This window comes from Ranitomeya variabilis, chromosome 8 (assembly GCF_051348905.1).
Source record: "Ranitomeya variabilis isolate aRanVar5 chromosome 8, aRanVar5.hap1, whole genome shotgun sequence".
Lineage (NCBI taxonomy): Eukaryota > Metazoa > Chordata > Amphibia > Anura > Dendrobatidae > Ranitomeya > Ranitomeya variabilis.
This window is the reverse complement of record NC_135239.1, coordinates 205,674,664-205,697,844: the sequence shown is the minus strand read 5'-3', so window position 1 is coordinate 205,697,844 and position 23,181 is coordinate 205,674,664. Positions and strand designations below refer to the sequence as shown.

General features: G+C 45.4%; 1 protein-coding gene and 1 long non-coding RNA gene across 2 annotated transcripts in view; one reads left to right on the top strand and one right to left on the bottom strand.

Moving 5' to 3' along the window:
- NCKIPSD (NCK interacting protein with SH3 domain) overlaps positions 1-23,181 on the top strand; it is a 36,488-nt gene that overhangs the window by 9,999 nt on the left and 3,308 nt on the right. The window contains exons 2-12 of the mRNA XM_077276481.1: positions 6,728-6,840; positions 9,155-9,356; positions 9,432-9,519; positions 10,093-10,667; positions 16,308-16,478; positions 16,926-17,012; positions 17,446-17,584; positions 21,174-21,254; positions 21,646-21,774; positions 22,778-22,870; positions 22,952-23,124. Coding sequence (XP_077132596.1) covers positions 6,728-6,840; positions 9,155-9,356; positions 9,432-9,519; positions 10,093-10,667; positions 16,308-16,478; positions 16,926-17,012; positions 17,446-17,584; positions 21,174-21,254; positions 21,646-21,774; positions 22,778-22,870; positions 22,952-23,124 — 1,851 coding nt within the window. The remainder of the gene's footprint in view (positions 1-6,727; positions 6,841-9,154; positions 9,357-9,431; positions 9,520-10,092; positions 10,668-16,307; positions 16,479-16,925; positions 17,013-17,445; positions 17,585-21,173; positions 21,255-21,645; positions 21,775-22,777; positions 22,871-22,951; positions 23,125-23,181) is intronic.
- LOC143787595 (uncharacterized) overlaps positions 4,982-23,181 on the bottom strand; it is a 153,679-nt gene continuing 135,479 nt past the window's right edge. Inside the window, exons 5-7 of the long non-coding RNA XR_013218409.1 lie at positions 7,698-7,800; positions 6,258-6,371; positions 4,982-5,026 (exon numbers count right to left, since the gene is read on the bottom strand). This is a non-coding gene — a long non-coding RNA (uncharacterized LOC143787595). The remainder of the gene's footprint in view (positions 5,027-6,257; positions 6,372-7,697; positions 7,801-23,181) is intronic.

Genomic DNA, 23,181 nt, shown 5'->3' with positions numbered 1-23,181 from the left:
GCATGGCTCCTCATCCCCATCCTGGTATGCATGGCTCCGTGTCCCCATCCTGGTATGCATGGCTCCGTATCCACATCCTTGTCTGCATGGCTCCTCATCCCCATCCTTGTCTGCATGGCTCCTCATCCCCATCCTTGTCTGCATGGCTCCTCATCCCCATCCTTGTCTGCATGGCTCCTCATCCCCATCCTTGTCTGCATGGCCCCCATCAGAAAAGCATAAAAAAAAAAACTCTTACTTACCTTCCCTTTGTGCCTTCGCATCATCTTGTTCCTGTGCCAGCAGTCGAGCGATCACGTGTCCCCGCTCATTACGGTAATGAATATTCACCTCTCTCCACACCTATGGGAGTGGAGAGAGGTGAATATTCATCACCTTAATAAGCGGGCACCTGTGATAGTCCGGCGGCTGCGGCTCACACAGGTGCGCTATAAGAGAAATGAATAGTCACTGCCAGTGCAGCGAAAATTCATTTCTCTTTAGCAGCGGGCACCGGCTTTAGCCGCAGCCGCCGGCTCCTGCCTCCTGTGTCCCGCTGCTCCTCCACCGTCTTCTGGGACAATAACGCGTGTATAAGCCGAGGGGGGAGGCGTTTTCAGCACCAAAAAAGTGCTGAAAAACACGAGTATATACGGTAACTACTCACTTCTGCCCGTTCCAACACTGATCTAGTCTCTTCATATATCACAATCCTACCAATGGGCACTAGGGCCGCCACTCTCCTCAGACTGATGGGAGGATGCGTGACCTGATGGGACGGCGCGTGCAGAGGAGAATGGCCATAGTACTAGTGATGAGGGGGCTGAGAGGTGGCGGCACTAATCCTGAGGAGATGGCGCACATGGTCACCGGGAGGGCTCTGCATTCCTCTGGCACGCGTGCCATAGGGTCGCCGCCACCGTTCTATTAGAGTAAAAAAGGATTGGGAAAAAAAAAAAAGGATCCATCGATTGCCGCATTATGGGGGTATTCTTCTGTTATGGTACTGACCACCATACTAATAATTGCCAGTGGCCCCATAATACAGGGCCGCAGGAGCTTCTGTGCCTCCGTAGTGTTTTCTAAACGTGTTTTGAGACGTTGACAGCCCCATTACCATCAGCAGCGCTCCCGTGTGACGCCTATGACCGGCTCATGTCTTATGTAGAAGTGCGAGCAATTTATCATAGCGGCAGATGACTCTCAGCGATGTTTATGGGCTCGGCCATTATTCTTGCAGATGCCAAAAATACAGCCGGTCCGTAAAAAGATGACAGCTGTTCCCATTCAGCTCGCCGTCTCGTCTTGCACGCAAGGTTCTCGTTTAGAGACACTTCCAGTTTGAGTCGATGAGGAACCGTGTGACCAAAGAACTGGCAACACTTCATCTGCTGTGGAACTACAACTCCCACCATGACCTGACTAATAAATTAATTACATTTCGTTCATGGCTTCAGTCAAGATGGGGTGCGGAGTGTACATTAATGAGGAAAAATGAACTTTTTTGAATTTACCAAATGGCTGCTATGAAACAGAGTGAAAAATGTAAAGGGGTCTGAATACTTTCCGTACCCGCTGTATCTGCTCCTGGCTGGCACAGGGCACACATGCAGAATGTATTCTGCCACACGTATAATGAGACCCTTAAAGGGGCTGTCCATTGCAGATCAATACAGTTTAGGATGCAAATACAGTTAAAAAGGGGACATTTCGGTGACCTCCCTGTCGCGGCAGTGACAATCGCGCCCCTAATAATCTCCTGAGATCCTGCCATCCTGCCGCCACATCGGAAGCTCCCTGCACTAATGGTAATTATGAAATCTGTATCTCTGCGGTTTCTCGGGGCAGCGGACACCTCATCTCATTTCAGAGTAGTTGCAGAAATGCATGTAACGGTCCGATGAAGTGAGATGCTAATTAATGTCAGAGATTAATCGCAGAGTTCTGCTCCGCCATGCTTCAGCAGGTTGTTTGCTTCATGTTGGATGGCGCTGTGGGTCAGGGGTAGAGCGTCGGGCGGAGGGAGAGCTTTCCTCGTTTTAGATGCTAATTAGATTACGTGCTTTTTATTAACGGCATCCTCAGCCGCCATCGATCATCTGTGATCGCTTTGATCTTCGTTTGGTTTTTGCTTTTTGCAGCTACTTTACATTTATAGCTTTATATACATACATGAAGGGGGGCTAAAGTGTTTTTCATCAGAATAACCTGTCTCCCGAGATGTTAGTTATGTCATAGGAAATACACATAGTTTTATTAATTATCAGGAGGGAGGTGACAAAAAGAGCAGAAAGGATGGGGGCAGAGAAGAGCACTCGAGGGATAGGGGAGGAGAAGAGAAGAGCAGTCGAGGGATGGAGGAGAAGAGAAGAGCACTCGAGGGATGGAGGAGGAGAAGAGAAGAGCACTCGAGGGATGGAGGAGGAGAAGAGAAGAGCACTCGAGGGATGGGGGAGGAGAAGAGTAGAGCACTCGAGGGATGGAGGAGGAAGATGAGCATTCGAGGGATGGGGAGAAGAGAAGAGCACTTGAGGGATGGAGGAGGAGAAGAGAAGAGCACTTGAGGGATGGAGGAGGAGAAGAGAAGAGCACTCGAGGGATGGAGGAGGAGAGAAGAGCACTCGAGGGATGGAGGAGGAGAAGAGAAGAGCACTCGAGGGATGGGGGAGGAGAAGAGAAGAGCACTCGAGGGATGGAGGAGGAGAAGAGAAGAGCACTCGAGGGATGGAGGAAGAGAAGAGCACTCGAGGGATGGGGAGGAGAAGAGATGAGCACTCGTGGGATGAGGGGGAGAAGGAGAGAAGAGCACTCGAGGAATGGGGAGAAGAGCACTCGAAGGATGGGGAAAAGAAGAGCTGTCGCGGGATGAGGGGGAGAAAGAGAGAAGATCACTCGAGGAATGGGGAGAAGAGCACTTGAGGGATGAGGCGGAGAAGGAGAGAAGAGCACTCAAAGGGGGATAAGTGCAGAGAAAGGCACTCGAGGGACGGAGGAGAAGATTTGAGTGCAGGAAGGATGTAGGAGAAGAGGAGCGCTCGGGGGATGGGGCAGAGCAAAATGCTCCATGATATGCGAAAGAAGAACACTCAAATGATAAAGGCAGAGAGGAGCATTCGAAGGATGGAGATGGAAGATTTGAGCACTGCAGCGATGTCGGGGAAGAGAGGAGCGCTGGGGGAGCGATGTCTGGGAAGAGAGGAGTGCTGGTCGGTGGAGCAATGGGGAAGAGAGGAGAGCTGGTGGAGGAGCAATGTCGGGGAACGGAGGAGTGCTGGTGGGGGAGCGATGTCTGGGAACAGAGGAGCGCTGGTGGTAGGGGAGCGATGTCGGGGAACAGAGGAGCGCTGGTGGTAGGGGAGCGATGTCGGGGAACAGAGGAGCGCTGGTGGGGGAGCGATGTCAGGGAACAGAGGAGCGCTAGTGGGGGAGCAATGGGGAACAGAGGAGCGCTGGTGGGGGAGCAGTGTCGGGGAACAGAGGAGCGATGTCCAGGAAGAGAGGGAGCGCTGGTGGGGGGGGCAATGGGGACAGAGGAGCGCTAGTGGGGGAACAATGGGGAAGAGAGGAGCGCTGGTAGGGGAGCGCTGGTGGGGGAGCGATGGGGAACAGAGGAGTGCTGGTGGGGGAGCGATGTTGGGCAAGAGAGGAGCGCTGGTGGGGGAGCGATGTTGGGCAAGAGAGGAGCGCTGGTGGGGGAGCGATGTCGGGGAAGAGAGGAGCCCTGGTGGGGGAGCGATGTCGGGGAAGAGAGGAGCCCTGGTGGGGTGAGGGGGGAGCGATGTCAGGGAAGTAGACAGTACGTCTGCTTCACTGGGAAAACTAAATCGGCACTGCATATCCTTTATTCTCTGGATCGCTGGGGGTCCCAGAGGTAAAACTCCCACTAATCATAAAGTTATGGCTAACCCTAGCGATTGTAATATCCCTTGAACACAAGCTTTGAATGTACATGAAATGTTAGGAAGGTCCATCTGTGCAGACAATATTAGGATTTGTCTCCTGGGACATCCTCAGGAGATGTGTAATCTTATCTGCCTTTCTGGGGTGGGGGGTGTTGCATTTATTTAGTGGTACTTTTTTGTGCCACAATTAGACACAAGTTCCTCCTGTCTGACTAATCTCTTTATTTATATAGCGCCAACATATTCCTCAGCGTTTTACAGTTTTTGCACACATTATCATCGACAGGGAATTTAGATTGTGAGCCCCTATCAGTATGTCTTTGGAGTGTGGAAGGAAACCGGAGAACCTGGAGGAAACCCACGCAAACACTGAGACAACATGCAAACTCCTTGCAGATGTTGTCCTTGCTTGGATTTGTACCCAGGACTCCGGCGCTGCAAGGCCGCAGTGCTAACCACTGAGCCACCATACAGTGCTAACCACTGCGCCACCCTGCTGCCACGCTTTGGCCCTCAGTGTTTGCTAAACAGCAGCGCGGATATGCAAACACCTGACTCCTGCATTCACCTCTGCTCCCAGATGAGTTATACTTGCAGAGATCGTATAACTGTAGCTGGATGGTGTGCTGCACTTTAAATTAGAGTATTTGTCTCCATAATCGATTTCCTCCCTCTATGATCCCCATTCTGTTTTCAGTTGGCCACTAGTTCCCTTATGTTGATGGCCAGCTTCATTTAAAGCTGCGCTCCTGGCGTCTGTCTTACATGTACAGTGCCTTGCGAAAGTATTCGGCTCCCTGGAACATATCATGCTTCAAACATAAAGATACCAAATGTAAATTTTGTATGTATTGAAATTTCCTTTTTTTGTGCAGAAATCTGTGAACATTTTTGCAATTTTTCATTATTATTTTTTTTTTTTCTTTATTGGCCGTCCCTCCTTTCTCTCCCACACAGATGATGATGTCTGTGTTAGCTCAGTATTAATCTGTCATAGCGAGCACATCTGCGGCTTTTCCTTCATTTCCCCTGTTGCTCCTTTTCCTGTTTTCTCCCCCTGTAAGTGCTGACGGCGAACCTTCCACGGCTGCAGAGAGACTGTGAGACCTGCGTCCTCCTGGTTCTTATCGATCTGTCAGCAGGACCTGCTCGGGGGAAGATGGAGAAGGAATGTGGGAAAAAAAATTATATATATATATATATATATATATATATATATATATATATATATATATATATATATATATATATATATTTATTTATTTATTTTTTCCCATAAGAAAGTGTGCGGCTCTTTTGTTATAGTGAAGGTTCGCTCTCTCAGATTGTGTGCCAGTTTAATAGCAGAAAAGGATGCAAGGATGGGGTCCGTGCCCCTGAGCTGCCGGTAACATTCCGAGGGGATCAGAACAATGGGAACAATCCATTTTACAGGCTGGATCAGAATGCGGAGTCCCTATGTTTCCATTAGGAATCATGCTGTGACTTTTGGGTATAAGACGGCGACTTGTGGCCATGCGACGCATTATTGCATTGTCCCGCTGCCACAGTCGCAAGTTGTGATAGTAAATGGGGCCACACTGATAAGTCAGGGATGGATCTTTGTTGGGTTGAGGTGGCGGATGCTTGCTGGTCGTTGCTTACGATGTGACCGCACGACATTGTGTCATATGGATAGAAGTCTGGGTATTAATCAGCATCTCTGCCTAAAAGTTCTTTAAAAATATATATATATATGTGTATATGTATGTGTGTATATATGTGTGTGTGTATAAGTGTATATATGTGTGTGTATATATGTGTGTATATATATATATATATATATATATATATATATATATATATATAATATATATATAATATATATATATATATATATATATATATATATATATATTTATTATATTATTACTTTTTTTATTCAAGGATGAGCTAAAACAGTCCTACACAATTGGTCTTTTTTGGCAGCACCTTCCCTTTAAAATGTGAGACCCCTGGATACATTTACATCCGTACATGAGACTGATATCCTCTTATATCACCACAGGGCTGTTATAACCTGCAGACGTCCGCACAGCCAGGTGAAATGCCGCTAAATAGGGCATGAGGCTCCGACCGTCCGATTCTCCTGTGTTCTCTGCCTTTGTATATGTTGAACCTTATTTCTCTCCCCATTTATCGCCTATCACCTCTCTGTTGGACCCTGGGACTGAGCGGCCCTGATATTTTTAGCAAGATGGGTTGTTGTGTTTTTTTTTTTTTTTTTGGCATAGCGTCTAAATATATTCACATTTCAGCGACGTCTGCTATCCCCAAAATGTCTGAGCGTATTACTGAGACGGGGACAATGTCGCCGGCTCCCAGCTGCTACATCACCTTAAAGTGGAAGGTAATGAAGTGGCATGATTGCATGTCGTCAGGGTGGAGGGACGTGGGCAGCGCTTACCCGGCCCAGATAACACCGAGGACGAGAAAGACTTAATGAATGACCTGGAAAAAAAAAAAAGGAGCAAAAATAAAATAATTTAGGACCATTTCAACATGAGAAATACTTTATAAGCAACTTGTTACCATGGTTACAGAGGACTTCTGCCCCTTATACTAAGGTTTCCTATGCGGAAGCCAAATCTACATCACCTTTACTATCATAGATGAAGATGAGCCGTACTGCACCAATAATAAATAGTGACCCGTCCTCCGCTGCTCGGCGTGTGTCAGTCTGCACTGTGGATCTGGCATTGTATTCATGCCATCCTGTCTATTCGCCAGGGTATAGCTTATTTAATTATACGTCTGTTATTTATGACTTTATGTAATGTTTTATGTCCGTTTATTGTCTCTTCCAGGTCCAAGAACAAGATGTTGTTCTCCAGTCGATCGATCGAGCCATTGAAGCCATTCACAACGCCGCCATGAAGAATGGGGGTAAATACAACCTGGAGCAGAGAGACGTGCTGCAGTAAGTACTGACACTGCTCGGCCGGTGAGGGGAAGCATCACTGTCACATGTATACAGTGCCGGTCCAATGTCCGGACACACCTGAGCATGCCATGGTTTTCCTTCTTATTGAAATGTGCATGTTGTAAATTCAGACTGAAGGCAGCAAAGCCACGAAGGAAGGAAGGAACAGATAAGGAAGCGAAGAGTAAAGAAACACATGTGAAACAGAGCAGAAGGTGTTACACACTGCCCCTCCATTCTTCACCGGGGGCACCACAGATGTAGGAGATATCCGCTCACGGTTTCTGCGTCTCGCAGACAAAAAGTGGTTGATGCCAAAAATCTCACGTTCTGACTCCTCAGACCACAGTATAGATTCCATTGATCTAATGTCCTTGTGTTGCTCGGTACATACAAGTCTCTTCTTGTTTGCACTCCTTGGTAGCACCTCCTTTGCAGTAATTCGATCATAAAGTCACGCTTCCCGTTGTCTCCTCTGGAAGTTGTGTCTGCTACTTCATGTCCTCATTCACGAAGGCTGTTATCGGAGGAGCTGTCAATTTTCAGTTTCTAAGGCTGGTAACTCTGATGAACTTATCCTCTGCAGCAGAGGTAATTATTGCTCTTCCTTTCCTGGGATGGTCCTCATGTTAGTCAGTTTTACCATAGCAATTGATGGTTTTCATGACTGCACGTGAGGATACCTTCAAGGTTTTAGCAATTTTTCGTATTGACTGACCTGTACAGTAATGATGAGCTGTTGTTTCTATTTACTTAGTGGAGTGTTCCTTGCCATATTCTTACTTACAGCAGTTGTGGAATAAGACTGAATACTATATGGAGCTGTGCACCAACACTGCCCCTGCAATACACACCAGACAATCGCCAACACAAATGAGCTCTTGATTAGCTGTTTTATCTGTATTTCTTTGCTCCTTGTTTCCATACGTAGTCCCTTGTTGTTTTGCTGCCTTCAATCTGAAACCACAAGAATAAGAACAAGAAAACCATTGCATAGTGTGCAAACTTTCAACTTGTAATTTGTGTGTATATAGGTGGCCGTGTGTGTATAATGTATGCATGTGTTACACACATTACCAGTTAACAATTTCAGCTGAGATGATCTGTGTGAGACCGTACATGTTAGCTTAGTGTTGGCTAGACTGGCTTTGCGCTCTTTTTCTACTTGCCGTTCGTGCATTCTCTTTACCCCATTTCTTATGTGCTTTTTTTTTTCTCCCCGGTTGATCAAGACACTATTGTGTTTGTACCTCATTCCTTGAAAGCGCTGCCCCCCATTCTGCACATGTTTTCTTATGTGCCACATAACCCTGCATGCTCTTTATTCCCCCCTATTCCTTCCACGCACTGTTCTTTCCTGCCCATCTCTTCTGCGCGATCTTTCACACCCATCCCTTGAGCACTTTTTTTCCCTCCCCACACATCTGTTTGCTCTCTTCTCTCCTAGCCATCCCCTGCACCCTCTCTTCTCTCCTCGCCAACCCTTGCGCCCTCTGTTCTCTCCTTGCCATCCCTTGCGCCCTCTCTTCTCTCCTCACCATGCCATGCGCCCTCTCTTCTCTCCTCGCCATCCCTTGCGTCCTCTCTTCTCTCCTCACCAAACCTTGCTCCCTCTTCTGTCCTCGCCATCCCTTGTGCCCTCTCTTCCCTCCTCGCCATCCCTTGCGCCCTCTCTTCTCTCCTTGCCATCCCTTGCGCCCTCTCTTCTCTCCTTGCCATCTCTTGCGCCCTCTCTTCTCTCCTCGACATCCCTTGTGCCCTCTCTCCTTGCCATCCCTTGTGCCCTCTCTTCTCTCCTCGACATCCCTTGTGCCCTCTCTCCCCTCCTCTCCATCCCTTGCGCCCTCTCTCCCCTCCTCGCCATCCCTTGCTCGCTCTCTTCCCTCCTCGCCATCCCTTGCTCGCTCTCTTCCCTCCTCACCATCCCTTGCTCGCTCTCTTCCCTCCTCGCCATCCCTTGCGCCCTCTCTTCTTGCCTTACCATCCCTTGCGCCCTCTCTTCTTGCCTTACCATCCCTTGCGCCCTCTCTTCTTGCCTTACCATCCCTTGCGCCCTCTCTTCTTGCCTTACCATCCCTTGCGCCCTCTCAACTTCATCACTTTCTGGATATCATAGGATTACTGTCCTTCAGGTGCACACGTAACCACTTATCGCTGACCAAAAGTTGTGTCAGGTATTACTAAAGTTTTCCACCCTGGACCGGAAAGATGCTAAATGAATTGTGGATGAGCTTTCATATCTTTGCAGTGCTGTGTCTTTTCCTTTCTGTAAGTTATTTGAGTATTTTCTAACTCCCTTTTCTTTATACAGAAAACTTATCCATCATAGGAAAGAAACACAATCCAGGAAAACCCACTCTCCGACCAGGCACTCGAACACCATGTCCACCTGTTCCAGTGACCACCACTTAGACCCAGGGAGGCAACCCAACGGCATGTGCAGGACCGGATTGGATCGGCACATGAGCTTACCCAGCTCCGAGATTCAACCTGAGGACGACGGACAGTATCAGGTACGAGCGATGACACGTGCTTTATACAAGTACCGGCAGATCAGGTGTGTCACTGTCATTTCTGCTGTGTTTTAGATTCCACCCCAGCCTCGACGTGCTGCCCCTCTTACACCGCCCCCTCCTGAAAAACGAAAAAACGCCCAGCTGTCACAGACCGCGAAAAGTGAGTGATCTGATGATTTTCTCTAGTCACCGACTGGTGGCAAAACATGATTGTGATGTGCACAAAACTCTGCAGCGTGCTAACATAGTATCACCGTAACAGAGGCTTACACTAAATGGGTCACCTCTAAAAGGATTAGAAAAACATGGTTTCCGTCTTCTAAAATAGCGCCACCAATTAGCATCAGTCGCAGTATCGCACACAGCGCCTCACCTATGCACAGGTTGTGAATAGTATTGCAGCTCAACCATGTTAAGTCCAGTGGCTCCAAGCTGCAGTACCAGGCACAGCCCATGACGACCATCTTGTATTCCTTGTGCAAACTGAGCGGTAATGCACATACATAACCGATTTTGCTTATAGGAGTGCACAATACCACTTCCATAGATGTAAATTAATTCCCATACTGCTCCGTCACCCCTGGTTTTGCCATCTGCGTGGTCAAACCTTCACTGACCATGCATATATTGCCTGTTCTTTGCATAGGTGTTAAATATTGTTTGCGTGTTAACTCATCTGTTCCTGTACAGTATGTTTTCTGACCATTAATTCCATGTTTTTTGTTTTTTTAAGACGGTGTGGATAAAACCTCAAGATCCATATTAAACATGCCCACCACCAGTATGTCCTCTCTCGAGACCTTGTGCACGACTTCTACAGACTCCTGTCATCTCACCGCAGCCTCCAGTCCCAGTCACACTCCTCCACCGGTCCCCAGCAGAAGTGCACACACCACAGTGTCCCAAAGTCTAGACACCTACGCCTCAGTCCCGGGAGCTCTGGACTCCCACAGTAAACGAACAGCTCCATCACCTCCTGACAAGGGGGGCACTGCTGATATCGAGAGGAACCCCTCAACCAAGAGAACTGCCCCTGCCCCTCCGTGCATGGAGGCCTTCAACACGGTCAACCAGGAGAGCAAAGCAAAATCACCGTCAAAATCCTGGGCGCCGGAAATCGAGAATTCAACTGTAACTGTTCCCAAATCTATTGGTGCTGAGTTAATTGAATTGGTCAGAAAGAACACAAATCTCAGCTACGAACTGTCCCGGGTGGCTATAGGTGTCGTCGTCGGCCACATTCAGACGTCTGTCACATCTACAGGTCCCGTGATGGAGCAGATTCTCATCTCTCTAGTGGAAGGCAAGGTAACGTGTTACCCTGTAAGGCTGTGTGCACACGTTGAGTAAATGGAGGCAGAAATTTCTGCACCCTTTCTGCATCTCTTGGCAGGAAAATGCACATTTTTTTTAATGCGTTTTTTTGCCCTGCATTTTTTGACTGATTAAAGTGTGGTCAATGGTGAAAAACGCACAAAGACTTGACATGCAGCAGATTATTTTCTGCACCAAATCTGCAAATCAAAAATGCCCAACATGTGCATAACATTTCAGGTTTCTCATTCACTTTGCTGGCATCAGGATTGCTTCAGGTTTTGATAGCAAGTCTGCATGGCAAAAATGCACCAAATTTGCAACGTGTGCACAAACCCCTAAGGTGTCGTCTTGTTAACTTTTTGCAAACTCTTTAGAACTTTTCATGCCGAGGTTTAATATTTGTTATTGGGATACTATAAGATTATACTTATTCCAGACCAAACCACTATAAATAATTAAATTCAGACTCCAGTACAGACCCCTAAAGTTAATTTGGATCCCTATTATTACTCAAACCCAAATCTGACCTCTAAAATAAATCCAACGCAGAGCAGACCTGTAAAATAATTCAGATTCCTAAAATTCAGACCACAGAACAGACCCTGAAAAGTAATCAGGTGCCCGAAAATGGTGCACGATCGCTATGTTGTCACCATTGTAGTCTATGGCCCCAGCGGCGCTTCCGTCCGAATCTCGTTTTGTGGGGAGGTTCGGATGCAAACACCGACGGAACCCACAAATGGGCACAAAAGCGCAATGTGAAAGCCTAACGTTTTCTGACACATCATATTTGAGTCCAAAATTAAACCGTTTTGGAAATGTCCAAAAACCCCTACAGTTCTGTTACAATGCGGGTGGTGTCATACTGAAAAAGGATCAGTGGGACAGCAGAGCGGACTTGGTGCCGGACTCCTCTGGACTCTCGTCCAATGTGTATGGTCACCTAAAGGATCACAGGCGTTGTCACCGCTGCACACGATCACCAGGGACAGCAATGGTGGATTCTATCAGTTTCCCTTTTTTTGTTTTCTTTTTAAAATTCTTTTATTAAGTTGTCTGTAACTTTTTGGTTTACAAGCCAATATATTTCACTGTCGATCACCTTCACCAATCATGAACACCCCCTGGGCTGATAATTTGTTCTGCATAATTTATTGACATTGTATTGGAAGCCGTGCATTAATATTGATGATGATTTATTGTAAGCGTTCCATAAATATTGATGCTGACCTGGTTTCCAGTTTGATTGAAGACGAAGGGAAAATGGAAATCCTTAACCATCTAAGCCCTGCACATTGGAAAGCACTACTATATATCCATTGTATGTGGACTTTACTCATCTCCCATAATGGCAACACACACACGCGCACTCTTAAAGTGTACCTGACCACATGCTTAACCCAATCCTCATGCACCATGACTTGTCATCTTATTATTTCAGTGGACAGTTCCTCTTTATGGACATTTTGCCAGCACTATAGGTGTTGGAACTGCCTTCCTCCATTGAGCTGTCCATTGGTCAATGGCCTGCCCCACCCTCACCTCATGCAGAGAGCTATTTTAGTACAAATTTGCATTTACCGTGAAATAATAATTCTGGACTGACTTGTTGTTTTCTGGGGCTTTGGTTTTCTGTTACAGAGCTACACGTCTGTTGTATCCTGTAGTTTCCACTAGAGGGAGCCTGCTGCGTGCAGATTATCCATTGACCTCAATAGCCCTTACAGTAAGCTCCTGAGCTCCCCCTAGTGGTGGCTGCTGGCTGAGTTTTATCATGTTAATCTCTGTACAGAGGATGTGGAGTTTAGCATCGTAGACAACACTTTACAACTGCTATAAAAATGTATTACAAAATAAATTGTTTCGCCTAAAAACGCCACACACATTCTGTAATGCTAAATCCAAGAGGCCGGGAATTTCCACAAGAAGTTAAAAAAATCATCAGAGAGAATCCCTGTGTTCCCTCCTGATCCCTTCAGGCCCCTTTTGTCATTATTACCATATGCACAGGCCCAAAATATTTAGCAACAAGTTCTATTCACCGCAGTTATATTGATGGTGCATGAGATTAGCGGCTGTAAAGTTTTCAGTTTCTCGTCCTATTCAGGAGCAGCCTTATAATTGTCTGGATTCCTCCTCCCGGTCCCTGTAGCATTAGCAGGGAGACATCTATTTTCGGGTATCGGTTGATATTCCCCTTGCCTTCAGCCCACGTGTCACCAGTAACCGGACCCTTAGCGAGCCCCCTTTTCCTCTATGTATGGTATGTGGATGCCACAGTGAGCTCCCCCCTCCTTCCACGTGGCGGCTAATTACCGGTATTATGTAATTGCTCTGCAGGATGCTGTTGTCGCAATAATTACATTTTAATGTTCCCGTAGATTACACGGCCTGTTGGGTCTGTGCCTGACACGATTGATTTTTGTAGGATTTTTGACAGCTCTGGATATTTCCGGCCGCCTCTTATGTAAGAAAACAATCCGAGATCATCCGTCTGATAATTCGTCATCATCACAAGACTAATTAGACAACGACGGGGAGAATACTTGAGACCTCTCAGCTTGTCCTTATTGATAGGAGACGTTCTCCGTTTTCTCATCTACTTGTAGTTTGTGTTTATTGTTGAGGTGTGTAAGCGCGAGCGTCTCCATTTATAGAGGATTTCCCAGGAAAAGAACCTCGTCCCTTTCTGATTCCTGGTTGTATCTGCTTCTAGGAAAGTCCGGAGATGTAAGTCCCATACGACTGCTACTTTTTGTTATTGTTTTTTTTTTTTTGCATTTCTAAAATAGTTGTCCAATCCTCATAGATTGTAATGTGTCACCGCAGGAAATAGGTAAATGCGATGGCGCAATGTAACAATCCCTGTATCAACTTCATGCAGGTGTCCACATTGATGACCGCAAAGTTGCAAAAAGGGCGAAACAAAGTTCTAACTTCCAAATATGTCTCCACTTGCATTGGACTTTATGCAGCTGCTGCCGCTCATTTGCATCGGCAAAAAAGGATGAGACCCTCCACCTATCGATCGGGCCCTCTGCCTATCAGGCCCTCCGTGTATTGGACCCTCCGCGTATTGGACCCTCCGCATATCGATCGGGCCCTCCGCCTATCGAGCCCTTTGCGTATCGGACCCTCCGCCTATAGATCGGGCCCTCCGCCTATCGGGCCCTCCGCCTATTGGGCCCTCCGCCTATCGTCCCCTGATACACACCTTGTGCGTGGCCACCGTTAGCCTCAGTGTAGCCTTCCTGTAGTCCAGGACTTCACTGCAGTCCCGTCTCTGACTTTCCCCACATGGTCATGGACTTCGCAGGAAATAGAAATCTAACGACGCTTATAATTTCATCAAAGCGCCATCGCGCATTTGATTTGTTCCAGAAGCCGCGGGGATGCGGTAAATACATTTCCACTTCCTGTATATTTGATAAAAGCCCAGTAATTGGTAATCCTACCAGCCTGTGTAATCCCACGATTTTATGACATGACTAGCCTACATTTATATCATGCCTATCGAGGCAGGGGTGGGGGTGCACTAATATACGAGGCAGCGATCTCCAGAGATTGCAATTCAATAAATTAGATGAAAGTTTCCTCTGTAATGCGGCCTCCTGCTGATCTCCTGGGGACGTCTTTACATGTTGTACTGCTAGTAACCTGCCTAATTATAGGGATACCGTCTCGGTGAGATCATGAAGGTCGGCACCTGTCAGGTCTAATCCACGACACTGGCACATGGGGACGCTTCCATATCCGTGGGATTTGCCATAATTAATTATGACCATGACATTTTTAGGTCCATATTTCTGTGATGATTCAGAATAAACTGATACAGAGATCCAAATCCTCTACATGAACACGGATGCTAGCGACCTGCAGCCGCCACTAGAGGGAGCTCCCTGTATACTGCTCTCACATTGCAGTTTATAATAACACTCTATGCCATAAGCTTCTTGGCGCCCCCTAGTGGTTTCGCAAGTATCGGTCTAATTTTTAAAGCGTACCTGCCCTGCCGAAAAATCTGAAGAAAAGCATGACTTCTGCCCCCCAAAAAAGGTAAAACTGCTTGCTTTTGTCCAAGAACTGTCCTAATTCTCATACTTTGTAAATTGCCATCCACTAATTTTGAGTGGGTGGTTCCTTTTCATCAACATTAAGCCAGCATTGTAGGTGCTGGAACTTCCTTTTTCTCATTGTTTGTCCTGGACTGAAAGCTCATTTTTCTGTTAAGGGTGTATGTAGTTTGACTGAGAGTAGAGCAAGATCAGAGGGGCAAAGACCCTTCCTCCAATTCCCGTAGAGGGGGTCAAAGACCTTCCCTCATCTTCCCATAGAAGGGGGCAGAGACCGGCCCTCCACTTCCAGTAGAAAATCTTAAAATGCGCTAGTTTGAAGGGGCTCGTGCAGGTCTGATAAATCTGCCTAACTCTGAGGCTATCCAGTCTTAAGTTTGCATCACCGATTACATGGCATAGATTATCACAAGTCGTGAAGTGTCAAAATCTCATGGTAAATATGGTGCAAGTCATCAAAGACAGGTTTTTTGGGGAGTTGCTTGGCGCTAATTAACTTGGTGTGCCCCAATGTCTTTTTTTTTTTTTGAACGATACTGAAAGCCTCATAGCAGCAGCTGTTGTCCTCCTTATTGATGTTTCCATTGAACTTTACCATAGAAAAAAAAAGATAAAACCTTCTATTATTGAAGGATGTAACGGCCAGCGGAGACTCGGGTCAGTCTGACACATCCCTAATGGATACACTAACATTTGGTCAACGATCCCAGGTCAAGTTCCACACAAGGCTGCGGGCAGAGAGTCGAGCGCAGGGTAAGGTTTCCTCCAGAAACTAACTGCCAAATAACCCTGAGAGGGTGAGGAGGGGACATTAAGATCTGCAAGATGCCCATCAAGAGTTAAATGATTGCTTTCCTCCAAATACAGCACCTCCAGTGTCCATGTGTTGTCTCTGATTTTGCAGCTCCGCGCCTTTTAGATCCATGATGGAAATAACTAATGCGTTAATAAATGCAATAACTTGTGGTCTGTTTTAACTCATTTAGAGTTACACAGATTTTTAGAGAAAAATTTCATGGGACACTTACAAAGTAAGAGAAGACTTTCACTAAAAGGGATTTTTATTTGGTGGCCCTTTTCTGGGATAGGCTCTCAATATCAGATTTATTGGGGTACAAAAGTCATTGCCCCCGGCTATCTGCTAAATGGGATGATATGGACACCTTTTGGGTGCATTTTCTTTATTTTAAATGCATGTTTTTTTGGCCCAAAAATATTTGTGCACAGGTTGACTTTTACAGGTTTTTTTTTCCCCTACGCATTGCTCAAGAATGAGACTCAGTCAGTGAGCTTGTTATAATTTATGTCCATGTGAAAATTGTTCATGATTTTTCACGAAAAGTAAATGGTGAACTTGCAGATTCGCAGTTTGGACGGTTTACAAACATGCGACAACTGCTTTAGTAAAACCCAACTGCAAAACTTCTTGGCCAAAAGTGCCAGCATTTCTACATGCATAATGCAATGGATCTCTAATCTGGACGTCGTGATTTTCCCCCACAAATATCAGCTGTAGATTGTTTCCTGTTGTAACATGTGTCTCTTGTCTGATTTGCAGGACTCCAGCACTGGATTACCTTCCGGACAGATCTGTCACGACGAGCAGCGCCTGGAGGTCATCTTTGCAGACTTGGCCAGGCACAAGGATGACGCTCAGCAGCGCAGCTGGGCCCTGTATGAAGACGAAAATGTCATCCTCTGCTACCTGGAGGAACTGCTCCTCATCCTGGTGCGTCCCTGAATACGGGCTTACCTAAACCTTCCATATGTGCAGTCACTGGGTTTTACAAAAGAGGCTATAGCTAATTCTGTGTGTTAATGACCCCAGGGGGCTCAAGTCTTTAGATTGGAGTCTATCCTCATAGTTTTGCATTTTGCTGGATTTGCTGCATTATTTGTTGTTCTAAACGGCATCATGCTATTAATGTCCGTGCTCCCAGAAATGACCTGCAGGTCTTTTGTTGGGGTCTTTGTTTTCCGCTTTGATCATGCAGATCACCATGACTGACAGGTGTCTTCCTATGCACTATATCACTACTTCTCTAGTCACTCTACCTATTCATGTGTTTTTCTTGGGCTCAAATTCATGTAAATTAATTATAACATGTGCAGCGTCTAAAAATATTCCACAGTAATATCCCCAAAGTCGACGTAACGTGCCCCGGTTTTCATCCAGACAGATGCAGATCCCGAGGTGTGCAAGAAGATGTGCAAGAGGAACCAGTTTGAGGCCGTATTGTCCCTGGTGGCTTATTATCAAATGGTAAGTAGTATATTCCCATAATAACTGGCAGCGCTTTCCACAAACTTATTGGTGTGTAAAAGAAAAGCATCTGGCAGCAACCAAAAAAAGAGCAAGATTTTCTGTAAAACCTCCATCTGTTGGATGTGTTATATTAGTTATTTTGTTTTTAGAGTCAGAAATGGTAAATCTACACATTGTCTGATAAAAGGAGGAGGACTTCATGGAGTGTTCCTCTGATCGGCACATCATTCTGTGCAGTCTTATTCTCCTATACTACTGGCCATACATGATGTGACACCGGCAGAGTGGTGGCCACATTTATGTACAGTACTGAAGTCTATCGGAAATGGCCAAGTGTGACCACCATGTAGTCTCCTGACAGATCGGGGGTCCTACATCAGCATGACTGTCATTATTGTTTCTTACCTTTGCATGTGTTTTTTCCCCACAGGAGCATAGAGTGTCGCTGCGCTTGTTACTTCTGAAGTGTTTCGGAGCCATGTGCAATCTGGATGCCTCCATTATTTCTTGTCTTGTTAACTCTCTCCTTCCCATGGAGCTGGCCCGTGACATGCAGACACACACTCAAGGCGAGTTACTTGGAAAAAGTTGTACTGAAGAACTGAAATGAAATTTTTAGCCCCCAAACACCAGCAGCGTCTTATGCCAAGATCATTAATGACCACCGATCAGCGGCAATCATTTATAGACCTGTTTACGCTCAATGTGCGGAGAGCAATCTTTACATTTGACCAGTGCCCATAGATTCATGTTATCATCAACACGTCCTATTTACAAGGGGCAATGTGCTACTGATGGCGATAATTTTTAGACTGGCTTAAAAATAAGCCCCCTGTTTAGATGAGTCTGGAAAGAGTGCACCTAGAAACTCTGGTTCCCTGATTTATTTTCTCTGCTAAGTTAGCTATTAGCTTATGTATTTTTGGATTGTTTCATACACAAGAGTAGGGAGCTGCATATACTGAGAATATTGGGTAGGTCGATGGGTAAGAACAGCTGCTCTCACTGATGTTTTGGAGATTGGACCTCTTTCTCTGCATCAGTTCCCCTTTAATACAGTGAAGTTTTGAGCAGAAGCCGCCATTAATCGTCCTTGCATTAGCACACACTATTATATGACCCCCGTTATACAATGCACTGCCAATACTTTACTGGAAAGTCATTTCTTGGCAATGATAATTCTTCCATTCTGTATTTTATTGCTGCCTATTGATCACACGGTTTCAGAGGGTTTTAATTCCAGCATCGCCCAGAAATCATCTGTATGATTATGCCAGCTCCTGGACTCCTCGCTTGGCAGCGGGACACATAGGAAGAGACTATGAATCAGTATTGACCTTGACTTAATTTCTGCTCAAGACGCTGGCATCATACTTGGTGATAAGAACGGTTGTCGCATCTTGTATACCGAACAAAAATATCAACGCAAAACTTTTTTTGCTCCTATTTTTCATGAGCTGAACTCATAAGATCTAAGACTTTTTCTATGGACACAAAAGGCCTTGTTGTCTCAAATATTGTTCACAAATTTGTCTAAATCTGACAGGGTGGGAGCCGCAGCGCTCTGACCAGTGGTATTAATCTTACCGCCGATGTTTCTCGCTCTATCATGCAGATGATCACGTGAGAAACACCCGGTGTTCGGGGTGCCGAACCTGAACAGTAACACGGACTTTCTGGTGAAGTTCGAGGTCCATGCCTGAACAGTAGGTGTTCGCTTCTGACCCTGAACTTTACTTTTCGGGTTCACCCACCTCTAATTACTGCCAATGTATAACTGCATGTCAGATGTTATATGAGCTATATCTATATCTTCCACTACTGCAGCCATGACGTGACTGCTCTGTGGGACGGAGCTTGAGGTTAAAGATCAGATGGGTTCCTTAGGCTCCGCACCTTGGTGCACTATGCACATATTTTAGATTTGCTGTATATTTGCAAAACCGTATGGTTTCCCATGTGTTTTAGATTTGTTGCACACCCCATTATAAGCCATCCTGTCACGGCGGCATATTTTATATACAGGATCTTTGGATGCATAAAAGTAAAGTGTGATTATCTAATCCCGCTGTGATGGAGGAGCCGCACAATGGCTCTTCCTCCTGGGGGGCCTTTCCCTCTCTGTTTTTTTCACATTCGGTCTTTGTCGTTTTTTCGCGCTCTGTGATCTTTCTCCTTCTGGTTTTATGTTTTTATTATTCTCTAAATGAATGTCACTTTATGTTAAAAGCTTGCAAGTCGCACAAGAAAGGCGAAGAGACAGAAGCGCTCGGTGTGCTCCACGTCGGCGTTCGGATATTTCAGCGCAGTGCACTCCCGGGGCGGAAACTAAGGAGCAGAACCATTTATAAATCATGGCCAGACATTAAAGAACATGGACGGTGTATAAATAAAGGATTGTAAATCCGCCGCTCCTAGTTACAGGCTGCAATCATGAAATGTGAAGGTGTAGAGCAGAAGAGAAAAAAAAACATTCATCCTGTAGTAACGCGGCGTGCAGGTCGTGTATGATAACGGCCTCCATAAATGTAAGACAATTGTATGTATTGTAGGAAAAAGGCTTTACCCTACCGATCCGAAGCTGGATGCACAAAAAAACCCTTATAGATTGATAAATATGTTACTGGTTCAAAAGGAGTTCAGACCCCTAAAAATTGGCATCCCCCACTGTTTCCTGGTGTCAGCACCTTGTCGTTTAACCATGGCAGTCATGGGCTTATCCTCCGTAGGATATGGGGATAGCAACTCTATAGAGCTATGGAAGTCACAAAGCAAGTTTACTACGTACCTGTGGCCATAAAATGAAGACCTCATGAAATCTGATGCTTTTGTTCTGGGGTCAACTGTTTGTTCTACAGACGCCTCCGGAATATTTTTTAATCATTTTGTTGGAGTTGATGCCTGACGTTGCTACCCCCAACCCTCCCACTAAGTCACTATAAGTCTGTGAAGTCACTTCTAAGCTGTGACATCCGCGTGTGAAAGGTCCTGGAGGGTCTGTAGTGAGGCTTCTCCTGTTACAGAAAATGGATTAATCTTGGGTCTTGCAGTTGAGAAAAATCACGTTGTAAACTAACATTTTTCTAAACCTCATTCACTGTGTGAAATATCCTAGAAGGGCAGCAGTGAAGCTTCTCTTAAATGAATAGTTCTCTGATCTTGTAGTGAAGAAAAATCACATTATTAACAAACATGTCTTTATAAACCCTATTGATGACTTGTTGTAGTAAATATATACAGTACTAGATGGTGTCAGAATATGAATGGATCTTGGGTGTTTCAGGGAAGAAAAATCACCTTGAAGCCAATCACGTTTGTTATAAACCCTATAAACAATTTGTTATAGCGGGAAAAAAAGCATTAATAGATGACGTCTTGTTCAGATTCGAAAATGACCTTGAATTTCAGGCACCGTAAGCTCTTTTGGGGCTTAGGAGTTTTGGGCGGACGTCTGCTGCATTGTTGGTTCTAATCCCTTTTACTCCTGGTGAAGCCGCCCGTGCCCGTCCTCGCGACGGGAATATTTGGGCTTCCTGGGATCCGATGTGACTGAAGCCAACTGGTTAAATGTTTAAGATCTTTGAAGTGTGAGCTTTCCACCTTGGGGACGGATTGTCCTGCAGGCTGGCCGCTCGTCATCCACCCCGTCCTGAGACGATAAAGACGGTGTCGGCAGAGCACATGAAAGCGAGCGAAGCCGTAACGGCACCGTCTTCATTGTCTCTGATCCTAACTCCATTCCAGTGTGAATATTCTGACGCTAATCCCTACAATCGACTCCCTATAGTCCGTGCTTTCTGGATCGGGGCCACAATTATGATTCGCAAACACCAGATTCCCAATGAATGTTTTCTTGTTCTGGGTAGAGGAGACCGAGGACGATACAAAGTCATCTGTATGCCATCCGCGCAGCATCGGCCCTCAGCTCCTTTATTCTTGGGGTCAGAGTTGGACCCCCGCTTAGATGAGATGGGGATGCCAGTTTTTAATCTTCAATTAAAGGGGTTTTCCTTCACAACCACTTTACGTTTAGAAATCCCGGAGAGTTGGTCCAATGCTGAAAACTCACAAAGTATTAATCTGTCAACATCATAGATTATCGGGCTCCTCTATAAATACAGAGACATGACTCTAAACCGATGTCTTCATGTCTTACAGAACACCAGAAACTCTGCTACTCCGCATTAGTTCTGTCCATGATCTTCTCCATGGGAGAGCCACTTCCCTACCATCATTACGGTAAGTAGCGTCCATGTGACATCTGTCCGTGTGGATCTTGCCGCTATAATGTGGCGGTTAAATTGTGACCACGCCATAGGGAAGGACACCTCAACGCCTTATATTTACTGGCTGATTTTTTTTTAGTTTGTGGGGGTGGAGGGGGCGATGACTTCATCAGTGGAGTTTGGCTTCTGGCAAGGATTGAGTGGCATGGCTTCGCAGGCAGGATTCCTTCAGGCACATTTACGATCTGGCGGGTTCTCATTTGTTTTCCCTCTAAACACATTCACACATGGACATATGTTCATAGTAGCTGTGCTCACAATCAATGATCCGGGACGGGAATCTCGCCGTACAATGTGCAGCAGCTGGGAAAATAAAAACATTCATATCACTCTCCTTACTGCAGAGCATCTCAACTCCCAGTTTGTCCAGTTCCTGCTAGAAGTGATTGAGGACGGTCTGCCTTCAGACACAACCGAGCAGCTGCCCGACCTGTTCGTCAATGTGCTGCTGGCATTTAACTTACACATAGCAGGTATGTGTGATAATCCAGAATGAGCTCCACTCAAGACGTAAACATTCAGGAGTGACTGCAATTAACCCCAATATTTCACTCCAGACATGTCCTACTCACAGCATGCTAATACTGTAATACTATCCCTATGTACAGGAATAAAACTACTATAATCCTGCTCCTATGTACAAGAATATAACTGCTATAATACTGCCCCTATGTACAAGAATATAACTACTATAATCCTGCTCCTATGTACAAGAATATAACTGCTATAATACTGCTCCTATGTACTAGAATATAACTACTATAATCCTGCTCCTGTGTACAAGAATATAACTGCTATAATACTGCTCCTATGTACAAGAATATAACTGCTATAATACTGCTCCTATGTACAAGAATATAACTGCTATAATACTGCTCCTATGTACAAGAATATAACTGCTATAATACTGCTCCTATGTACAAGAATATAACTGCTATAATACTGCTCCTATGTACAAGAATATAACTGCTATAATACTGCTCCTATGTACAAGAATATAACTACTATAATACTGCCCCTATGTACAAGAATATAACTACTATAATACTGCTCCTATGTACAAGAATGTAACTACTATAATACTACTCTATGTACAACAATATAACTACTATAATACTGCCCCCTATATACAATATAACTACTATAATACTGCCACTATGTACAAGAATATAACTACTATAATACTGCCCCCTCTGTACAAGAATATAACTACTATAATACTGCTCCTATGTACAAGAATATAACTACTATAATACTGCCCCCTCTGTACAAGAATATAACTGCTATAATACTGCTCCTATGTACAAGAATATAACTACTATAATACTGCTCCTATGTACAAGAATATAACTGCTATAATACTGCTCCTATGTACAAGAATATAACTACTATAATACTGCTCTTATGTACAAGAATATAACTACTATAATGCTGCCCCCATCGGATACATAACGTCTTTATTGCCCGTTTTTGTAGTTCCAGCAAGTAATGTGATTATGAAAACTCTGTGTAAACGTCCCAATGTGAAGATCTTTACAGAGAAGCTTCTTCTGCTTCTGAACAGAGGAGGTAGGTGTGTGACTGTCCTCCCTTGTTCCCGGACTTGTAATGAAGGGGTGACTTACTTGTCCTGTCCTCTCTTGTTACCAGATGATCCTGTTTGTCTCTTTAAGCACCAGCCTCAGCCCCCGCACTCTGTGCTGAAGATCCTGCAGGATGTATTCGCCGGCTCAGACACGGCTAACATCTTCTACCACACAGACATGATGGTTATGATCGATATCGTTGTGCGTCAGATCGCGGATCTTTCTCCCGGAGATAAGGTGAGTCTCGTCGACACAAGGAACGCCACCGTTCGTCGTCTTGCAATGAAACCCTTC